Below are 22,774 nucleotides of genomic sequence, written 5' to 3'. Positions count from 1 at the left end.
CAGGTTTTCAAGGTAGATATCTACTAATGGCAGAATTAATTGCAAGAATCACTGAAGAAGAGAAGAAAGAAATATAACGGATTATTTCAGTTTATTTGCTAAAAGATAGAGTGTAACATTTAGAAAAGGATATGGAGCTATTTATTTTTGAGATAAAAAATAAGCTTAGGCTGTGGCAGATGAACTAAGGTAAGAAGATGTGTAGGGCAGAGCAGCAGAGATATACTCTCCCTCCTCTCTCTACCTTCTCTCAAACCACTCTACGCTGCTTGTTGCCAAATTTACCCTATAATTTACATTATTTCCCTACTCAAAAAATTTCAATGGCTACCCATTGCCTATAAAAGTAAATCCAAATTCCATAGCCTACTACTCAGGATTTTTGACATCTAGCCATGCCTGGCACTTGCAACCATTTCTCACCACTCCCTTCATGCATCCTACATGCAAGTCATGCTTCATTACCTTTTACTCCCCAAGTACTTCTCACACTGTACTCTACACATATTGCTTACTATTCTTCAAGGCCAACAAAAATGCTATCTCTATAAAGGCATCTTCTATAAAAGCCCAAGTTTGTCTCTGTCTCTTTGGATTCCCTGCATATATTACCTATGAAATTTATTATAATCTACTTATTAAATAAATTTTCTGTATTTATTTTCCTTCTGATGAGAGAAAAAGAGTGCTTTACTAATTTTTTACAATTCACAGTTTCTAGCAGAGTGCCATGCATATACAGTAGATTTAATCATGGTTGTTAACTACTTCAAGAATTTGAAAACTTAAGTCTAATAATAATATGAATTCTTAAAATTAAGTAGGATGCTATTTCATATTCAACCAACAATCAAGAAGGTAATCTCAGACTAGTAATGTGTATTGAAATGACACATGATATTTCCTATAAAATAACTTGCATGCTACAAATTAAAGACAATGATAAAAATCAATAAAGATTTTTTTAATAAAGGGATAAAAAACCTTAGGGCACCGTTCCTCAAGTAATGACTCAATAATTTAATTTGTAAAGTGAAATTTAGAATATTTTGCCAGGGTCATAAAGATACATCTTCTTTACCTAAATTTCATGGTAAATATTCTCCCAATAAGGAAATAAATACACATCAGAATTTATGTCAGTTTCTTAGAAATCGATAAATATAATGTAATTTTCTATATTTTTTAACAATTATGATTGTTACAGCTTCAACTAATATTTATTTAGTTGCCTTCTCTTTTCCAAGCCTGATACTAGACACATTCACAAATAATATTTAGTATTCAGCACAATTCTGCAAGATAACTATATCAGCATCCTCATTCTGCAGATTACATTTGCTCAGAGAAATTTCTGATTTTTTTTTTTTTTATGATTGTCACACAGAGATAGAGAGAGAGAGAGGCAGAGACACAGGCAGAAGCAGGCTCCATGCACCAGGAGCCCGACATGGGATTCGATCCCGGGTCTCCAGGATCGCACCCTGGGCCAAAGGCAGGCACTAAACCACAGGTGCCACCCAGGGATCCCTAGAAATTTCTGATTTGCCAAGTACTACAGGGCTAAGATCTAATGGAGTAAAGAATCTCTATGCCCATTGAACTTGCCAATAACAACAGCCTTGAAACATTGGAAGATTTTGATCACCAAAATAAGATTCGTTATGATTCATTTTATTTACTCTGACTATAAGGTATACCCATGAAGTGTGGAAGATGAACAACAGAAGTTGAAGCAAAACAGTCCAATGTTTAAGAAGCTTAATTTTTAGCTATCCAGAAAATTCAGTTAGCCAATACACCTTCCCCAACATTCTATTTAATTAACATTTTAAGGCATATATGGCAATTTAGCCTAAAACAGCAGAGTATTATCTATTAAAGGGCTTAGGAGAATTATTTTAATAGATAAGAATTACTTATCCAGATCATCAGCCTTGTTTATATGCAAATTATGCTTTAAATTATTTGAGGTCATTTAAAAGAGGCTTTTGAAGAATTCTAAGCAACCTCTGTCTCTCTAATTTTTACAATTCGCTTTGTTTTCATAGCCCTTCCAGAAAGGTTTTGCTAAACAAAATAGACCTTCTTTCCTGCCCTGTCCAAATAATCGTCAGTTTCCATTAATGAGCTAGCTCTTTACTTGTTATAACTGTTGCACATTCTACATTATGCTTTTAAATATGGCATGCATTTTACTCAAGGGCATTTCAGACACATATCTTTATTTTTGCAAATAATTCAAAGCAACCTGATAATCACTGAATAAGAACTGTCATATTTCACATTTGATACAGATTTAATACATTACCTCTATATTGTGTTAAATGTGAGTTTTATTAAACTAGAAAGTACATAATTGTTTCTCCCTTTGAGTGACACCACTAGGGGGAATTCTAAACGTAAAGATCTTTCACAAAAACTTGCGTTCTTCAGGTAAGTATTAGACATGAGTTGATTAAAATTCTAATAGCTTATGACAGCATATACTTCTTGCATTCATAAAAACAACCTGAAACTAGTCTTTTACCATAATCTCTTGAGAAGTACAGCTTTTATTTTGGACTTCCTCTTTGTGATTTGTGAACATGGCAGGGGTGGGGGGACTACATCTTACTAGAGAAGTACTTGATGGGGGCGGCTCTCCATGGTCTTCTGTGTCTGCAAGTTTCGGAGAAGAGGCACCAACCCTTTCTTCAGAACTAGCTTTTCATATGTGTTTACCACAATGAAGAGATAGTATCTCCTTCCATAGGAAAAAGCAGGTTTACTGTGAGTGATAATAATGATAATGACACTCTCCAAGGCAAAGATCAGACAGGCTTACTGCCCATAACAAAAGATTTGGGTTCTTTGAGTTTGAGGTCTCTCTCTGGTAACACAACCCACTGCATACGCATATGTTAACTGGCCTCTTCACATCATGTTTTTGGGAACTGAGGCTGGAGGAAATGGCATCATAATGCTGATACTCTCAATCTGCTATTTTTGTGAATAACCAGCTATTTTCCCTGAATCCCAAATCTGCCTCTGCCATCATCCATGAAATTATATCAGGCTAACTAATTAGCGTGTTAGTAGGTAACACAAGCTTTGAAGTTTGTGATAATAGTAACAATACCAACATAGATTGTTATCTGGGTAGTCACTTTTAAAAACACTATCAAAAAAAAAATAATAAAAAAAAATAAAAATAAAAACACTATCATATTCAGGAATTCTATCTTCCTAAATATCTAGATTGACCAATCTAGAATTCTTGCCTGATTTGCCAAGAAATTTGCCATCTTCCTAGTGTAAAAATCAGCTGAACTCTTGACTTTTTCTCATGTATTTATGATCTTTCCCTCTGCCCTCAGGTGAGAGAATTGAGCCAGGTTCCCTACCTACTAGTTCTTCTTCAAACAGAGAACTTAGGGCATGATTTTCTACTTTGATGTGAGAAAAATGCCATTTCTCTCAAGATTACTTATTCCTTCTTTAAATTTCTAAGATCCAATCCATTTACCAGTTCATCATTTATGACTTTGATCTAATCATATGAGCAATCCTAATCTTATGTGAATATTCCTATATATTCACCTAATTGTGTTAAATTGATAATCTGGTATTATTTCAAATTTTATCAATAACTCATTTTATCACCTACCTAAATTCTCTCCTTCTTGATTATAAATATATTTAGCATAATTAATTGCTTTAATTCTTAGAAGATTACTTTTTCATATGTATTTTCTGCAGAAAGCATCCAGAAGTAGCTATTGACATCTCCCTATATTGAATTAAGTCCTTCTAGGGTGGGATAGACAGGGAGCAGATATCATCTCACCTTGAAAATAGATTTGACATGAGTATAATTGCACGGAATATCTAATTTTTCAAGTAATCTGTGAGTTTTTTCTAGGTTAATTTTTCCACCTTTAAATTCATCCCGAATCATTGACAAAAACCATGTATAAAGCACAAAAAAAGAAGTTAAGGAAATTCTCACAGAAAATCATGAAGTACTTAAAATGCCTAAAGAAGTATTTTATTTCTCTTCAGTTTAACGTTTTTATTTTATTCTTAAAGGATAGCCTATCTTGTGCTTAAGTAACAACATAATTCTATGATAAATAATATTTAAAGCAAAACTAAATAGGTACTATTCCGTATTAAAAGTATGAAAGAATTACAGGAAAAGAATAAAAATAAACATTTGAGAAATCAAGTTATTTGGGAAATGTAGTCTGTTTCCTGAAGAAATGGGCCTGGGGTCAGCTGGGCTTCCAGATCTCCCTGTCTCTTGACCTCTCTCAGCTTCACTTCCCTTGTCTGAAAAGTGGGCAAATTAATACTTAGGAAGGTGGGGGCATTAAATGAGCTCTTAACATACTAGTATACCCAGTTTCTGCTATTCTGCTACTAAGTGTTCAATAAATAATAACCATGTCTGGTATAATTATTATCATCATGACATCAGTTAAATGTCAAGCTATGCACATGCCAAAAAAAAAGTGCAACATTTTAAGTACCATCAAAAATGGTTAAAAATGCCATGCTGAGTGTATGTTTGGTATGAAGTGAAAACTGAAATAAGCGAGCTTACTTCTTGTATACAGATAAACTATAAAAATTAGGACACTTCAGTTTGAAAAACTACAGTTGAGAATTGATATGACAGTTTATAAAATCATGAAAGGTATAGGTAAAGAATGTTCAAAATCCCACTCAAATTCAGATCGTTAAAACAAAAAGCCCTTAAATATAACGGCTATGATTTAATATGGCAAAGCTCATGTTCTTATAAGAAAAACACAGGAAGCTTAGAAAAGCTTAGGATGGATGGAAGGAAGCAGTTTATACTTAAATGAGAGAGGCTTAACTTCAGAACTCTTCAAAAAGAATGAGAGGGGAATCAAGCAAAGGGGATAAATCAATAAAAAGAAGAGGAAAGAGGAAGAGAAAGGACTTCTGAGTGGATATTTGTTCTCCATGTTTTCATGACCTGCTCCGTTTCTCCTTGCTTAGAAGTCTCTCCCCATTACGTGTTGTCATGGGTTCCAAATATAGTTAAATCTGCCCTTTTGTTGTAAAGGAATTTCTTTATATTCATCAGCTGTTGCCTCTGCCCTTTTTCTAGAGAGAAAGCAGAAAATACAGAGTGGTTTGTGACTGTGTTCTTTGGAGATCGCTCACACTTCAATCCCACAGAAACCATACGCAAGGCTGGTCCCTGCACTTCACTGCCCTTGAACATCTCTAGCTTCTTGTTACATTTTGCCCATCTTCAAACCCTCCATGTTTATAAATGCACCATCCTCTGCTCTTTGGAATTTGTCTATCAACTGCCATCATATCTTGTTTTATTTTTACTATTTTGTTGACTCACCTCCCGCCGAAATTTTTCAACATAATGTGCTTCCAGTGGGTTTGGGGCAACTACCCTGAGGGCCTGAGAATAAATCAATGCCACTGTGTTCCCCACGGTGAAAGGGCTGCCAAACAGTTTCTAGAAACTCTGGGCTGCTTCTATAGATCCCTGGCAACATATAATGCACACAGAGACACACCACTTTTGAAGAAAGCTGTTCAGGAGGTTAAGTTCTTAAAATCTTCAAAATATGTATAGCTGTTGGCTGGGTACCACGCTGTCAGGTGACTGTCATGTTTTTCTTTGGATCTGAGCACCCATTGTGATATCATCGAAAGTTCCATGCTTCATAGAGCAAGCTTCTTTATGACTTCATCAGGAGACTCAGAGCTTGCCAGACAGCCTGTTTTCATGGTTAGACATAGTAATCTTAAGCTTGAATGTTTAACACCTTGATGGGAAAGGTGTCTCATGGAATGTTTTCTCATCCTTTGAACACTCTTAATTTCAGAAGCCTTGCTTCTGCTGCAACCAAACATGTCACTTAGTGTTCTGAGTAGGAAAGAGAAAGAAAGAGTAATTCGCAGACTGTTAATACAAGCTCCTCCAGGGGAATTTGTAAATGCTTTTGATGATCTCTGTCTGCTTATCCGTGATGAAAAACTCATGCACCATCAAGGTGAGTGTGCAGGCCACCAACACTGCCAAAAATACTCTGTACCACTCTGCATCGATGGAAATCCAGTACTCTTATCTCACCACAACGTAGTGGGTGACTACCGATTTTTTGACTATCAAAGCAAACTTTCTTTCAAATTCGACCTGCTTCAAAACCAGCTAAGAGACATCCAAAGTCACGGTATCATTCGGAATGAGACAGAATACCTGAGAAATGTTGTTCTGTGCGCCTTAAAACTGTATGTGAATGACCACTATCCAACAGGAAATTGCAACGTGCTGAGAAAATCGGTGAAAAATAAGGAGTTCTTGATAGCCTGCATTGAGGATCACAGCTATGAAACAAGAGATTGCTGGAATGGCCTTTGGAAATCTAAGTGGATTTTCCAAATAAATCCATTTCTAACCCAAGTAACAGGAAGAATTTTTGTGCAAGCTCATTTCTTCAGGGCTGTCAACCTTCATATTGAAATCTCCAAGGACCTGAAAGAAAGCTTGGAAGTAGTTAACCAAGCTCAACTGGCTTTAAATTTTGCAAGGCTTGTGGAAGAGCAAGAGAATATATTTCAAGCTGCAGTCTTAGAAGAATTACAGGAGTTATCGAACGAAGCCCTGAGAAAAATTCTACGAAGAGATCTTCCAGTGACCCGCACTCTTATTGACTGGCAAAGGATACTCTCTGACTTGAATCTGGTGATGTATCCTAAATTAGGATATGTCATTTATTCAAGAAGTGTGTTATGCAACTGGATAATATAAAGGATTGCTCCTGGTAATTGTCTTGACCTGATGTAGTTGTGTTTCTGGGAGGGGTGTTGGGATTTTCCTAAAGTTGAAAAGCCAATGGAGATGCCTATCATATGACAAATGCAAATTTAAATTAGGGAAAGGTGTAACAAATAATTTTACTCAGGGAATATTAACCAATAAGGGAAGAAAAGGATGATTTAAATGTGTTTCATGGTAGTAACCATCATAAAGCCAGAGATGTTTATTAGAACCTAAAACAACTTGATAGAATGTGGCACTCAGAAGTATTATAAAGGTGGCTAGGGTATGTATGTGGGGTGTGTGTGTGTGTGTGTGTGTTTGTAGGAAGGACCTTTGACTTTCATTGTACCTGGAGAAGGTATGCAGATGAAAGTCACTCTGCAAGTGATACTTCATATAATTCAATTGAGTCCTACCCCAACCCAGAGATAGTGGATTTCACCAAGTGATGTTAGTGTTGGATTTTCCATGAAACCAAAAGATATCAAAAATCTACCTCAGATGAAGAACTATTAGTAAACTTGAATCCACTGCCATCATAGCCTTTCCCTGTCCTCCAAGAATTGCAATTATTCAAATCTCTGGGCTTTTCTGATAACTAACATGGTCTTTGAAAAATCAACTCAAAAAGCCTGACCTCTCAAGCTTATATAGTCAGGATCTTGTGAAATCATCACTATAAACATTTATGAGTGTTTATTTCATGCCAGGCCCTGTGCTAAGTGATTTGCACATAATTTTTCATGATTAGGCTGGCACTAGTAGTAACTTCATTTTGTGTGAGAAAAAAAATCTAAGATTTCAAGTTGTTTAATTCATCTAGGCACATAGTAAGTGACAAGTGTGTCTGACTCTGCTTTTAACCTCTAGAGTAGGACTGCTCTCCATGGAGGCTTGTTTCATTAAGAATTGTGAACTCTACAGTGATTTAGGCAAGTATTTCACCCAAAAGACACTTCCATAGGAACTGAAATGGGTGGACTGCTGTTTTCTAGCCAAGACTACTATTCACTTACCTTATCACTATTCCTAGCAAGGTTACTGACCACTTGCCTCTGGTCTCAAATTCCAAATCTAAACCTCTCCAATAAGATTGCGATAGAGCAGTAGATAGGCCCCATCCCCTTATTCTGATTACTGGTAGGCAAAATACTCTGTATTTTGGATCCATGCTGTTGAGAAAATATCTTATTCTGCCTTAGAAACATTGGAGCAGACAATATTGGAATTCCTAAATCTCAAACCTTTCTACCTCAACTGGTGGTTCTTGGAGAATCTCAGGAGAATTACCTAGAACATATCTTTAAAAATACAACTTCCCAGTACCCATCTTCAGATTCGGATTTTGTAGGTTCAGAAATCTCTATTTTAGGCAATTATCAGAGATTACTCTGTTGCAAGGGATCCCAGGACCAAATTCTAAGAAATATTGGTCCAGTTATAAAGTGACATATCTTATGCTTTCTATTTACTTAATTAAAATCATTCCTTATAAAACTACTGTCAAATGAAGGTCATGTCTGCTACTTTACTGGATTCACCATGCACAGACTAACGACATACCTTCATCTGTTATAAAAGTTAAGGAAAACCTTTCTAAAGAAAAGTAGCAAAGACAATTGCTCTCATTGTACTAAAATATACCTATCTGACAGATTATTTAGCAAAAATTTAAATTGATATTATGGTTATATATGTAAGTGTTGATTTGCCAGAACATTCCAGAATAGGACTTAATGGTTTATGGAACAATCACAGAAGCATTTAGCTCCCCCTGAAACATGGGGTTTTTAAAATAATATTTATTTGTATGTCTTGATATAAAAAGTCACATGTATAAATCATAAAAAATGCTTGCGGTATAAAGCATTTTGGCCTTTCCTCCGCCCCCCCCCATTTAATTTTACAGAATTGTTTTAAATATTAAGAATTTATGACATATAAAAAATTTTATCCAGTTCTTTTTCTATAATGTCCTATATCATAAATATAGTCCCATGTCATTAAAATTCCTTGAGCACATAATTTTAATTATTTACATGATATTCATACTGTTCATGCACCATAACAAGACAACTATTTCTCTATTCATACATAATTTAAATTTTTAGCATTTTATATATGTTATTAATTGGGCCATTGTGAACATTTCTATGCATAAAGCTATGCCACGTTGTGGATTATGTCCCTTAAGATAAATTCTCTAAAATTGCATATTGAAAAGATATGAACATATTAATGATTTCAATACATATTGCCAAGTTGCTTTCCAGAAAAATTTAACAATTTATAATCCCATCATAAGAGAATATCTAGCTCACATCAAATGTTTTCTTTGATAGGCAACAGACCTTAAAAGAATATAAATGAATTAAAAAGGTGTTCACTAACTTATGGTATATTATACCAAAAACTGCCCTACACTGATTTTATTTGGTAGTGATTTTCTTTGTGTGGAGCTGGCATAGCCAGAAAAATTTACTACTACTCCTCTCTGTACCTTTATCACACATGTATACACACACACAAACACACAAATATACTAAAACCTATACTTAAACCCTATACTTAAACCTACTCTAGCAGTATACATATATACACACACATGACCAGGCATATACACACATAGACAAAAAATGCTTCAGATCCTGAGGACTCAATGCATCATTTTTTAATATTCCAGTGTTTTCTCCTCCCCATCCCTCCCAACTGGAATATAAGCTCCTTAAGAATGGGGACCTTGTCTATCTCAAGGGTCTGGCCCATTACTGACTGTTATTTGGTAGTCACTCAATGAATGAATGAATGAATAAACAAATGAATAAGGGTAACAAAAACATGAAACATGCTAAGTTTAGTTGGCCTTAAGATTTTGTAAGACATCAATTCTTGCTGTCCCTTTAGGAACTGAATATTCCTTTGCAGACTTCCCCCAAGCTGATGTTTGACCCTTCCTTCTAAGGCAAGTGATTGCATTCTGAAGCTGCCATTGGCTGCCTACGACTCTGATGAAAACTTTTGCTCGTCTCCAACAAGTTTAAGAAAATCAAATTATAAAAAAAAAGAAAATCAAATTCTTTAAAAGTCATGTATCTTTCAATTTTACATGATCCTCTGTCAAAGATCTTTGTGCCCTTCCTCTTAGGGGTCTGGTCCAGAGAGCTACCCAATGGATATATTGGCTACATCATGTTCTATTCAAACAGAGATTCAGGAGGGGCACTGATCCTTCAAATCCACCCCAACCACCCCCCCAACCTCCCCACCCCATCAGACTGAGTCCCTGCTATTCTGGGACGTGCCCTAGACTTAGGCATGCATTGAGACTAAAGCAGACTTCAGTTTTATTTTTTTGTTGGGACTTTGATCACAGTATACAAAACCCAGCAACTCCTTTCTACTTATCATTCAGATCTTCAGTAATCAAATAGAGTTCCTTCTGGGTGCTGCATATTTATGAAGGTCCCATAGTTGATTAGAGTTTAGTGGATCAATATGAAAAGTACTTTCAGGTGCTTGGGTGACTCAGTCAAGTGTCTGCCTTTGGCTCAGGTCATGACCTTGGGGTCCTGGGATGGAGCCCTGAGTCGGACTCCCTGCTCAGCCTGCTTCTCCCTCTCCTCCTGCCCAACCCCTTGTGCTCTTTCCCTCTCTCTTCTCTCAAATAAATAAAATCTTTAATTAAAAGAAAAAAAGGAAAGGAAAGTACTCTCAGGTCACTGCCACCCAACCAATTTTTTATTTATCTCACCTTCTCTTCAAACTCCTCATCATGACACATCTCAGATCCTGACCCTTTTACTTGGATAATTTCAGCAGTTTCTTATGCTATCGTACCATTGTTAAGGAATGGGTTCTTAGTCTACTACTTCCTATATTCTAGTGAAACTATCTCAACTCCACATCAGTCTCTAGCCTCCCTTCTGATAAGCAGTCAACTTAGTCTTTTCTATTAATCCCTATAGCCTTCTTGACATGCTTTTGAATTTCTCTATTCTGCTTAAGCTCTGCTTCTCCATCATTCCTCTGCTTACTAGATGGCTCTGTCCCTTTACTAAGAAGACATGTGGTTTCAAAAAGAGCTTATACAGCTTCCTTTCTCTACTCTTAAAAATATACTTATTTTCTTCTCCTTCCAAGTAGTTTCCAGAGTGTACATTCCTTTCTTTTTTTTAAAGATTTCATTTATTTATTCATGAGAGACACAGAGAGAGAGAGGCAGGGACACAGACAGAGGGAGAAGCAGGCTCCATGCAGGGAGCCCAATGTGGGACCCGATGTGGGACCCAATCCCAGGACTCCAGGATCACACCCTGAGCTGAAGGCAGAGGCTTAACCGCTGAGCCACCCAGGCATCCCTATACATTCCTTCCTAAGACTAACTCTTCTCCTGTAGATGTGATCCTAAATCCTTGATCTTTGGTTATCCAGGCTCTTAATTCTTGAGCTACCTTTTTGGTTCTTAGTTCCTCAATCTCCCCATCCCATCATGGCTCCTCTCTTCCACCAGCAAGCAGACTCAGTTCCAACTAGCCTAAAAAATTTTCCCTAAAAGTTTCTCAGATCCCTTCACAATGAAACTTGTCAAAAGATTATCCTACTCTTTTTTTCTGCATCCTTACCACTTAAGGAATGGATTTAATTAAGAGATTGCTATGCTCTAGGCATTCTACCGGCAATTTCATCTGCCTCATTGATTCCTTATAAGAATCATACAAGTGGGAATTATTTTTTACAGCTTAGAAAACTAAGAATGTTCTTAAGTAGCTTTGCCAAATTGACACAGCTGGTAAGGGACAGAACTGGGATTCCAAATCAGGTCTGTCACACTTCAAAACTCCTGCTCTTTATACCATATCATGCTGCCCTAACTCTGCACTTTCTGGCTGCCAGGCTAATAGTCTAAGAAAAAGCCATTCTCAAAAGTTTTCAATATCATAATTGTTTATTCCAATTGCCTCTTGTCAGTTATCACCATGGGAGCATGACTATTTCTTCATCCAGAAAAACATTTAATTCCTCAGTTGTACTTGCATTTTAGTCTCCCCCTCCTCTAATTCCTTTCATTTCTCCTCTTCTACTGTACCCCACAAACACAAGCAATTCTCCAGACTTTAGTTTTCCATTCTCTTCTTTTCACATTATCACCTTCAATCAATAAGATCTTGAGCAACCAGCCCATTCTTCACAATATGTATCACAATATTCATCAAGTACAACAGGACTGGAGAAAACTCCAGTACTCACAATCCATGGCCTATTACTAAGTAGTTCTTCCAAACAGTGTTTTTAATAGCATATGGATCTTTTTTTCCCTTCCCTCTTGGCTTCAAAACTCGTTGCTCATTTTTGTCACTAAGCACTGCATTTATTGTGAAAGCCAACCTTGACCACACTCTGCCAGAATGGCTTTGCATAAACATATCTCCCAGTTTTACTTTGACCTCCAAGAATATCCCATGTTGGCACTGTTTCTCCTCTATGTTTCTCCTCGGTCCATTCCCTCTGCCCTTCCCATCCCACATCCATCCAATCCCAGTTTGCCTATGCTCTATAAATGAAAACAAGGCATCTACTAAATAATAATACAGATAACTCTAATCAACCTGACTTTGGGCTTCATTTCCAATTTTATCTACAAGTCCTACCTTATAGTGTCAAAATCATTGTTTCTTTCCTCTCCTCTCTCTTTCCTGCTCCTCTCTCCTTCAAGAAACAAATCATTGTTTCTTTCCTGCTCCTCTCTTTTTCCTGCTCTCAGCAGCACTATCTTGCCAATAACTCAAGGTCAAAATTTCAGGCATTCTTAACTTCTTTACTATTTCCTAAAATTTAATTAGTCATTGAATCTTTTTATGTCCATCCCTGAAAGTACTTTTCTTATTTATTCCCTCTCTCAATCCATAATCTCTCTTATTTCACACTTATCAAGTTTTCTAATAGGTTTGCCTTCTTTTCTTTTCTTTTTTTTTATCTCCAATCTATTCTATGAAGTTCTGCCAAATTAATTTTCATAAACCTCAACTGATTACTCACAGTTGTTACTTACAATATTCATCAAACACCATTAAAAGATACCTATTAACTAGGGGATATATTTCATTTTCTGGCTTAGGGTTCCAAGGTTCTCATGATCTAAGTGCCCCTTTCTCTTCCATGGACCTTGTATGGCTAAGCTGGACTTAACCACTTCTTCCAAGAACCCTCTCTTAGAAGCTTCACCAGAAGTAGTCGCTACATTTCCTAAATGTGAACACATTTTATCTAATTCTGCCTTGGTACTTGTCTACTCTAAATTTAATATCAGATGTGTTTGTTCTGCTTTTCTTAATAGACTAAAAGGAGAGATTTTTGTTTCTTTTATATACAGTGCAGTAGAAATCTATGAAACTTTGAATCAGAATATCTAAGTCTTGATTTTACCAATTATTACTTTTGTGACATCAAATAATGTCACAAAATAAAATAAAATACATGACTTCTTTGATAGTTGTTCCATTTGCTAAGTGAAAGTTGAATGCATCCTTAGCATTATGTTTTACACCTACTGTGTGGGCAATAAATGATTGGCGAAAAAATAAATGTTCAAGAAAAGAAAGAGCATCAATCCCACCAAACTCTCCACCTTTTAGAAACTGTAATTTATAAAAGCCTTTGAGTTGGAAGTATAGTTTTGCATTTGAAAGATCTTTCATAGTGTCTGGCACATGATAAGAATACAATTCCCATACTATGTTTCCCTGATAATTCATTATTGATGTTATATTATATGCCATATGCCATGTGGACACAGATACCTTAAGGAGGCCCCAGGGACTAGATTTGCTTTACAAATTTAACCAGTGCGTGCCCCAACAAAAAACAGATGACAAATACAAACTGGATTGTTCAAAGAAAATATGGTGAAGGGATTGTCCACACAGATAAGGGAATATAGAGGAAAGCAAAATAACATTAAAGCCATTCACAGGGACCCCTGGGTGGCTCAGCGGTTGAGCATCTGCCTTCAGGTCAGGTCATGATCCTGGAGTCCTAGGATTGAGTTCTGCCACAGAGTCCCCATGGGGAGCCTGCTTCTCCCTCTGCCTATATCTCTGATTCTCACTCTGTGTCTCTCATGAATAAATAAAGAAAATCTTTTTAAAAATAAAATAAATAAAGCCATTCACATATTTAGGGGAAAGTTAGGAAATGCCCACTAACCTGGAGGGAAGGGTCAATATAATGAGCCACAAGAAGGAGGGCTGTAACCATCTGTGAAGGGACATTGCCAGAGTGAGGAGGCCTCTAAGAAAGAGACATCTCAGGAAGAGACCCCTCAAGAAGGGAAGAAGGGTATAAGTGCCCTCCTTTTTTTTTTTTTTTTTACCTCCAGCTTCTGTCAGAGCTCCCCATTGTCAAAACTGATCAAAAGCCAGAGGACAAGGGACTCTGTTAATATGGACCATGTATATCAGCCTCCTAAAACCAATAGTAGAACAGGGAAGGAAAGAAGATAGATTTAGATGAAGGATACCGGACACACATTCATTTATCTGAATGTGATTTCTGACACTTTATAGGGCTTTTATTTTAATAAGATGAACATCTGGCATTTACTAAGTATATTTTGTCCTTTTGTTCATTTAGAAATGCCATTAGTTTAAATAAATAAATATATTTTATAGAGCTACATAAAAGATGTGTTTGGAAGGATTTCAAGTAATTTTTCTGAATATTTTAGTCCATTTTAACTGCCTTGAAAAGAACAACCAGGTTATAAATGCAACAGCTTTCCTGAATTAACTTTATTGCATAAATATAATGCTTATCATACTCTTCTTATCTCCCTAGTCACTTTTTATTCTCATTTTAGAATATGTAAAGTGCCCTCACTCTGCAAGCACCATGTTCATGTTCCAAACTCATACAAATAAAAAAGAATTTATTGTCTGAATAGGATTTACTAATTGGACAGATTTATTTTTTCATTCCTTAGGAATGTGATCTGTGACCCTAATAGCATGCAAATGCAGCCCTCAGTTCAGAGACAGTCAAAGCCTGAGATGGAAGAAAGAGAAAATTCCATAAGCATTATATGTGTTTTTACCAGAGATACCCGAACAGTATCGTAATGTTTTTTAATGAGTATCTCTCATGTTCACTTCAGGACTTCTTTCGCCACCTCATCTTTGGATCAACAATCTTCAATCAACAGCTCAAAATCTTGTGGATTTTTAAAAAATATAGGATTTATAAAACATAAAGGAAAATCAGGGTTCTTTTGCAAAGTTATTATCAGAGCATAACAAATACCTAAAGTTTAAGAAGGGCTTATAGTGTTTTTCTGGAATTAAATCAGCTATGTCTCCTGGTGATCATATGTCAGACTGATCTGTTCAGATTTCTAGAAATACTTGAGGAGTAGGAGTAACCTGATCTCTAACGGCTAGACCTCAAGAAATAGAAAAGGAAAATTTGGTGACAGTGGCTTTTTATGATTATGTGGTACCATTCAGTACTTTTTTTGGAACTGAATTGACTCCCAGCACACATCTATTTATGAAGAATTTATGGAAATTTTGAGTTAACCTGCATTAACTTACTTAGGTTGGGCCAAGATACACTTGTAACCCACTTGCCAACATTCACTGTGTTTGTTTTACCTGAGAACACCTCACATCAAACACTTCAAGACCTAGTAGAACAATCTGACATTGCTACCAACCCACTCATACATGAGTTGCAGCTTCCTCCTAAGGGATAGGAATCCCAGGAGCCTCCCTTATGCTACCACAAATTTATTTAGCTCACTCCCAAAATTCTTTTCAAAATATTTTCAATATAACTAACTCTGCTTCCCTTTTAACTTCTTATTAATCAATTTCTCCTTTTAAATTAATTTTCAAAAATAATTTTTTATAAATATGCTCTGAGGAAAAGGATTCTATCTTATTTACTTTGGTGATCCCATTACTGAGTCTGGAGCATAATGAGTGTTTGGTAGATATTTGTTGAATATGAAATGAAGAGTTAGATGGATAACTGCATTAAAGGAAAAAATTAAATCTACTACAGTTTCTTTTACCTTTTTCTTTTGTTTTCATTTTTTTCTTGTTATTTATCTTATTACATTTTATTCTTTTATTTTTTTCAATTCTAGTATAATTAACATAGAGTATTATATTAGTTTCAGGCAATGATTCAACAATCCTACTACCATTCCCTTTAAATGGATACTTTTTCCACTAAACATTTTAATTTCTAAAGCATTAAGAAGTGAATGCTAATTTGAGAATGTAAGCACAAAAGATGTCCTAATGTTTAATGTCCATTCCATGGACAAACAAGTTCAAAATGCTATATGTGCTCCTACTTGGATTCTCAAAGTACATTAGCACATTAAAGGCTTTGAGACAGTATATTACTTAAAAAAAATAATTTAGTTGAGCGTTACCTGGAAGTCATCTGTGATTCTTCCCTTTTCTGCCTCACCACTCACATCTAATCTATCTGTAAGGTCTGTGAGTTTGACCTCCAAAAGAATATCTGCCCACCTCCCTCCATCACTGTTGCCATCAGCTCCAGTCCAGGGCACATCCTTTCACCAAAGAGCACTGCAATGTCCTCCTAATTGATGTCACTGCTTCCACTTTTAGTTTCTCAAAACCATTTCAACAAAGTAGCCAAAATAAGCTTAAAAAATTTTTTAACCATCTGCTTACTGAAGCATGCCAACATGTTTAATGTTCTTAAAATCTAATCTTAAGTATATTGGCTTATAGGGTCTTAGGGCCTCTGGCCTAAGCCTCACACTCAAACTGATCAACCACCAACCCTGACTACTCTTAAATCCACTTAGACTTTCTTTTATGCCTTTTCCTTACTGGCATGAGGGCCTTTATACTTTTAAAGTTTCCTCTCCCTGAAAACTTACACTCTTCAGCTCTTCTCATTACCAGTTACTCTTCAGCCTTCAAGTCTCAGCTCAAACACTCTTTGTTTCTTTCTTTTCTTAATTGAAGTACAGTTAACACACAATGTTACTTTAGGTTCAGGTGTACAACAAAGTGATTCAACAAGTCTTTGCATCATGCTATGCTCACCACAAGCACAGCTACCATCTGTCACCATACAACCTGTTACAATACCCACCACATCGCCAACTGTTATTTCCTTCATAGCACTCACCATCATTTGAACTTTTAAAAATTCTGACCTTCTATCCTGGAATACAAACCCCATAAAGGCAACAACCTTGTTTTTCTTGCTCACTGAATATCCTTGGAACCTAAATAATGCCCAGCACATGAGAGGGAATAAGTATTTGCTGAACAAATATGTTTGTGCATGGGACCCTCTTTCAAGTAAAACTTACTAATGTTCCACACAACGCATTTTGGGAAAGTCAAATGTAGGCTGTCAAGTTACCATTTTACATAAGAAGTCTGTGTATAGCTACAGAGAATTAAGATTTCTATCCACATACAAAAGCTTTTTAATTCTGATGTAGAAATACAACACATGTGCTCAAAAATCCGTTATACAGTATATGTCAAGACAATTAGGTGACAGTATACATCTACTGTGTTAATATATTTTCATTAGCCATTATATGTTTTACTTTCTATAAAGAATTCTCCTTTTCTTTGAATATTTCTTTACAGTTGATTCCATCCTTGTCTTGAAAAACTCATGTTCAAGTCTTCTTCAAGCCCTTAAAAAGCTTGGAAATAGTTTGAAGAACTTCATAGTTTCTTTATTGTTTTGGTTTTGGTGTTGACTAAGACAACCATCATACAGCTTTATTTTTTCATTCCTTGATTGGGAAATTGAAATGAGGCCCTAAGAATTTGTGTACTTTTTTTCAAATTAACGCATTAGTCCTGGTCCAGTTTATAGTCACATTTTGTTCTAGTTTCTCTATGATTCCTAAATCCACAAAGCAAAATTAAAAAGAGTATATATTAGAGGCTGGACCCAAACGATGAGCTTAAGCAGCACCTAACCTCAGGAAGGATGTTTGGTAAGACCCACTCCCACCTCCATTGGAATGGAGCAGTCTTATTATTTGTTCATTCTGACAGAAGTGGGACTAGAGGACAATTTTATTTCCCCTTTACCTTCTAATAATTGGAAGGGATTTGTCCTAACAAAGAAAGTCTTAACAACTCCATTGCCGTTTACATGGCCAATCTCCTTACAAGTGGATGGTATCAAAAAAGGAAATAATCTACAATCTCCTACTAAGTCAAATTAACACTAATGCTCATAACTTTTAACAGGTCTTTTAACATTATCTTCATGTGGTTGATGAATGGCACAATTATACAGACCTTAAGTGGGAACCTAAAATGGAGAGAAGTAAATCTTATCTTTCTTCTGATAACATGCACACAGTTTGACACAAGAAGTGAACTGGAAGAAGACAGCAATCCTAACAGAAAAATGGGCAAAGTAAATAGGTAATTTACAGAGTAGGCAATCCAAAACGCCTCTGACAAGAGCACATGCAAATTAAGCAACCATTAGTTTCATGTTACACTTATTTAAAAAGGCAAAAAATAGACACTAGTTTAAGTAAGTTATGATAAAGATGTGCATTTGTGTACACATACATGTGTGCATATATGTGTGTAAGTACATGTGTATGTGTGCATGTGCATGTGTAGGAATTTTCATGTGACACTGATGGGAGGTTAAGCAAAAGCTGCTGTTCTTTAAGAGCAATCTGCCACTATTTAGTCAAATGAAACATATGCATAACCTATGACTTAGCAATTCCTTAGTACTTCCTTCCAAAATTCTTACACTCGTCTGAAAGGAAACATGTACAAGGATGTTCATTGCAGCATTGTTTGTGGTGGCAGGAAGTTCATAGCAATTTAGAAGTCCACCACCAATGAATTAAAGGGTAAAGGTGTAACAGCATACCAAGGAGTACCATGGACAGCTGGAAATAACAGAACAAATGTACATAGAAGAGTAGGAGTGGATCTTAAAAACATGCTGTTGGATAACAAAGAGTAAGACACAATGTCTATCACAATAACAATTGCATAAATTAAAAATAGATGTTCAGAAGTAAAACACATTTTTCAAGAACACACTTAAAAAAAAACCCACATCGAGTGTATTAGAATGATTTCCAACACAGGACAGATAAAAAGCAATGGGGAATAAAATCAATAGATAACATGGGTTAATTAAAACAAAACAAAACAAAAACAAAAGAAAAGAACCAAGGAAATAAATGAAAAAACAATAAACCATAAGGAAACAACTAAAGCACAAAAAGAGGAAAGTGAAGAGAAAATAAACAGAAGTAAAAACACTTTCACTCATCTAGAAGCAGCATGAAAACGTTAAGCCCCCAAAGATGAACTGAAATATCCTCCAGTAGTGCCCCCATCTCCCCTTACTCCTCCGGGGTTAAAAGGCACTGCGCTTCATTGCCAGCTCATGTCATCATGAAAGATGAGCAGTAGTAAGACTGGAGCTGAGAAATGGGTGAGGCTGTGCTCTGCATCAAGGCAGCAGTGCCCCTCATGTGTCTGAGGTTGAGCTCCTCGTGATAAGAACAAAGTGAAACTGGCAATGAACTCTATCTCTGGTTTTGCGTCTAGATGATTGGAAGGTGAGTTTGGCTTCGTAGCTGCCAAACTGGCACTAAGGCATTGTTCAGAAGAGAGCAAGAGTACAGGATTCGTGCCCGGCATAGAGTTCCCACCAGGAAATTGGAAAGTCAGTGTATTTCTTACCAGCTCAGAAGGTTATGAAAGTCTGACCACAAAAATATAGCATGACTTTCCTGTGACTTGCACAAAATTGTAACAAATTTCTGTTTAATAAAACTGCTTTACAAAGTACATAAATTACCTGCTTCTCTGGTTTCTCACGTTCTGATCCTCAATAGTATTCATTTCTATCTTGTTGCCTCACCTATTTCCTGATGGTGAAGAAAATTTGCAGAAAGAAGTTGCTGAACTATTCACTTTTAAATTTTTACTTATTATAGTTCAATGAGTATGTCAGAAAAAGCAAAACCACAAAGTTAAAATCCATTTATCTTTAAGCAGAGTGTTGCATTCAGAGGAATTTAGCTGTAAAATTATTAGTGATATTTTTCCGGGAAATGACAGTATAACAGAAAATGAGTTGACACTTTTCAAATAGGTATTGCAGACGCTTGGTGCCCTTCCACACAATCACATGTATTCTCGGGATGCCCTGGAGTTTCTGGCACAAAGAACAGACAGCGCAAGACTTGATATTAGACAGTCAATTTACAACTACCCCAAGATATGTGATTCTGGGGAATACAGTGCATTTCCAAAGTAATTACCGTACAGTAGAAAATATTATGGGAATCCCTATAGCTAAGCTTAAAATATATATGTTAACATTTTAAACATATTACTAAAATGTGTCTCTTGCACACTAAAGCCAAAAGGTGTTTGGAATGACTACAGTTGAGAAAGTATCTTATGGAGTCAATAGAATGCAAGAGATTCTCTTCCAACCCGTCTGCCATGGCCATCTATCAAATCCAGAGTTAGAAATATATGTATGTTATCCACCAAGTAAAACTATTCCCCTCTTCTGCATTCCCCCCTTATTAGCCTCTCTTGGGAAAGCAACCATGGAGAAGACTCACACGATGCCAACATTAAACTCTTTCCAAAGATCTACAGAACATGGGAATATCTAAATCAAGATGAATTCATCTACTGTTGGTGAAACAAAATATAAACCATTGTTTATAAAGCATTGGATTTATGACATATATTTAATTTAGTTTTCATCAATTTATTCTACAAGTCATTGTTCTGAAAATACTACTGTACCAGGACCTGTGGAATTAGATAGGTAACATGAGTGATGATCGTTGTTCTCCAAAATCTTGAAGGTGCAATGCTGAGGAAACAGGAATAATTGTATGTTATATAATTAGTGTCCTTATAGAGAATGAAAGCTATTAGTATTTAATGACGAAACTTCAAGTTTTCCACCATTTGGAGATGATAATTTTAACAGAGATTGTTATTGAGAAATTGATACCTTTGCTCTTTGCTCTTATAGACCCAAACAATAAAAAGAATGAAAAAGTAATATTTTTTTATGAGACAGAGTTTTGAATTCTGGAATCCCTTGTCCTAAAAGTAACAGGGTTTTTTGGGTTGTTTTTGTTTTTTGTTTTTTTTTTCTGATTCAGATCTAGAGAAAGTGAATTAAGTTGGTTTATCCCCGAGTGGCAAGAGATGGTAGGTTTTGTATTTTGAAGGTAGAGACAAGTGAGGCTAAATGAAAGTCTGGCAGAAATATACTATTTCCCACACATGGCAAGAAGTGTCAGGAACACTGGCAGGGTTGCTTATGCAAACAAAGAGGAATTACTCCCAGCACCAACTATGTGATTGAAATTGGACATCCTACTTTTCTTGTATTTGGGTGTCAAGAATCCATTTCTATCCATTTCATGAAAATAAGGTCTAACGTATAAGAAATATGAATTCGAAAAGACCTTTCCAATGAATTATTCTCTGATCTGCTGAACAGCTTATTTTCTATTTTTCAGTCTTAGGAAAAGCAAGAATATTCCCTCATTCAGTTATATTTATTAAGCCTATTCTTCATACAAACCCTGTGTTAGGCACAGGAAACACAAGAAAAAATAGGACACTTTTCTTGTTTCTGAGTAGGTCCCAACTGAGTCAGAGGTACTGGCATTTAAAGAACTAAGTAAATAATAAACAGAATCATAAACTATGCACTGGGAGAGAACAGATGAGAGTAGCAAATTTTCCCTGGGGAAGTGAAGGAAGGCTTGGATTGTGGATGCTGCCACCACCCCAACCAGGGCACACAACACCCCCACACCAGAATTGGAGCATGGACAGACGCCAGGAGACCCCACCTCCGAGCCTATCCTCCTCGCACTAATTCAGGACAACTCTGCATCCTTATACACAGTCTGTGAGCCAGATTTGCTTTGCTGAACCCTGTTCCAACCAAAACTGCTTCCTTGCCTGCTTCCCACAGTTGATTCCAAAGAGACTTCCCAGTGAACATCCTGCAAGCAAACCTTTGTCTCAGTTTGCTTTCTGGAAAGCCTATGATGATTTGACAAAGGAAGTGATTAAGACTCAAATGTTTACCAAGAGTTTGCTAGACAAAGGTGGTGACAATATAGATTTTACCTAAGCTATTTTTCTGTGGTCCTAGAACATAAAGATGGTTCATCCTCCCAACTTTTTGTTTTCCAAACCCCTCACCCTGTTGTATTCCAGGAAAGGGCTTACTACAAAGAACCACATTTTCAAGCTTGACTTAGAAAACACTCTTCCTTCTCCTGACTCCCATAAGTGTATCAGATGATTCCCTTATTTATACAGAACAAGGCCAAACACCTACCCTCAAAATTCTCATTTTTGTCTCCTAAATTATTGGCTAAACTCTTTGTAACCTCAAAGCTAGACTGACAAAAAATAAACTTTGCTTCTTCATCTGACTGACTTCTTTTTATTACAAAGACCAATCCCACCTATAAAATTACTCCACCTGTAACTTTTCTATTCTCCGCAAAATCTAAGGCAAAACCACTCTGCCGAGACCTGATCCTCATATCTGGGGTGTTTTCCTTTTGCAATATTCTAAAGTCAATCTTCCTACATGTCTGGGTTTCTCGCCTTTGACACTGAGATGACAGCAGGCACAAGAAACATAATGAACAAAGGCACCAAAGTATGAAAGGACCTGGTATTGTCCAAGAGACACTGGGAATTTGAGGTGGCAGGAATGTAGATTTGTGGTCAGGGCCAGGGTGAATAGCAATCAGCTAGGATAGACTGAAGCCCTTGCATGTTAAACCAAGCATTTCATCCTTAATGTGGGAATTCCAAAGGCCTTTTTACAGTCCTTCCTGAAGGTAAACGGTTTTGGTCACTAGCCAGGGGAGAATAGTTCCTGAAAAGACCAAAAGGCTTTAGAAGT

At 36.4% G+C, this 22,774-nt stretch overlaps 2 protein-coding genes across 2 annotated transcripts in view; one reads left to right on the top strand and one right to left on the bottom strand.

Moving 5' to 3' along the window:
• The window catches only part of PLCZ1 (phospholipase C zeta 1), a 55,507-nt gene extending 49,838 nt beyond the window's left edge, over window positions 1–5,669 (bottom strand). Inside the window, 3 exon segments of the mRNA XM_025455235.3 lie at window positions 3,830–3,953; window positions 4,966–5,118; window positions 5,553–5,669. Of these exon segments, the coding sequence (XP_025311020.2) occupies window positions 3,830–3,953; window positions 4,966–4,976 (135 nt within the window). The 5' untranslated portion in view covers window positions 4,977–5,118; window positions 5,553–5,669.
• Window positions 5,670–5,718: 49 nt separating this feature from the next.
• CAPZA3 (capping actin protein of muscle Z-line subunit alpha 3) lies at window positions 5,719–6,807 on the top strand. Its single transcript, XM_025455245.3, has one exon. It carries the CDS (start codon window positions 5,891–5,893, stop codon window positions 6,788–6,790), a length of 900 nt encoding a protein of 299 aa, XP_025311030.1. The 5' UTR covers window positions 5,719–5,890; the 3' UTR covers window positions 6,791–6,807.
• The last annotated feature ends 15,967 nt before the right edge of the window (window positions 6,808–22,774 follow it).

This window comes from Canis lupus, chromosome 27 (assembly GCF_003254725.2).
Source record: "Canis lupus dingo isolate Sandy chromosome 27, ASM325472v2, whole genome shotgun sequence".
Lineage (NCBI taxonomy): Eukaryota > Metazoa > Chordata > Mammalia > Carnivora > Canidae > Canis > Canis lupus.
The sequence above is the reverse complement of the archived record's forward strand: the minus strand, read 5'-3'. Positions and strand labels throughout refer to the sequence as shown.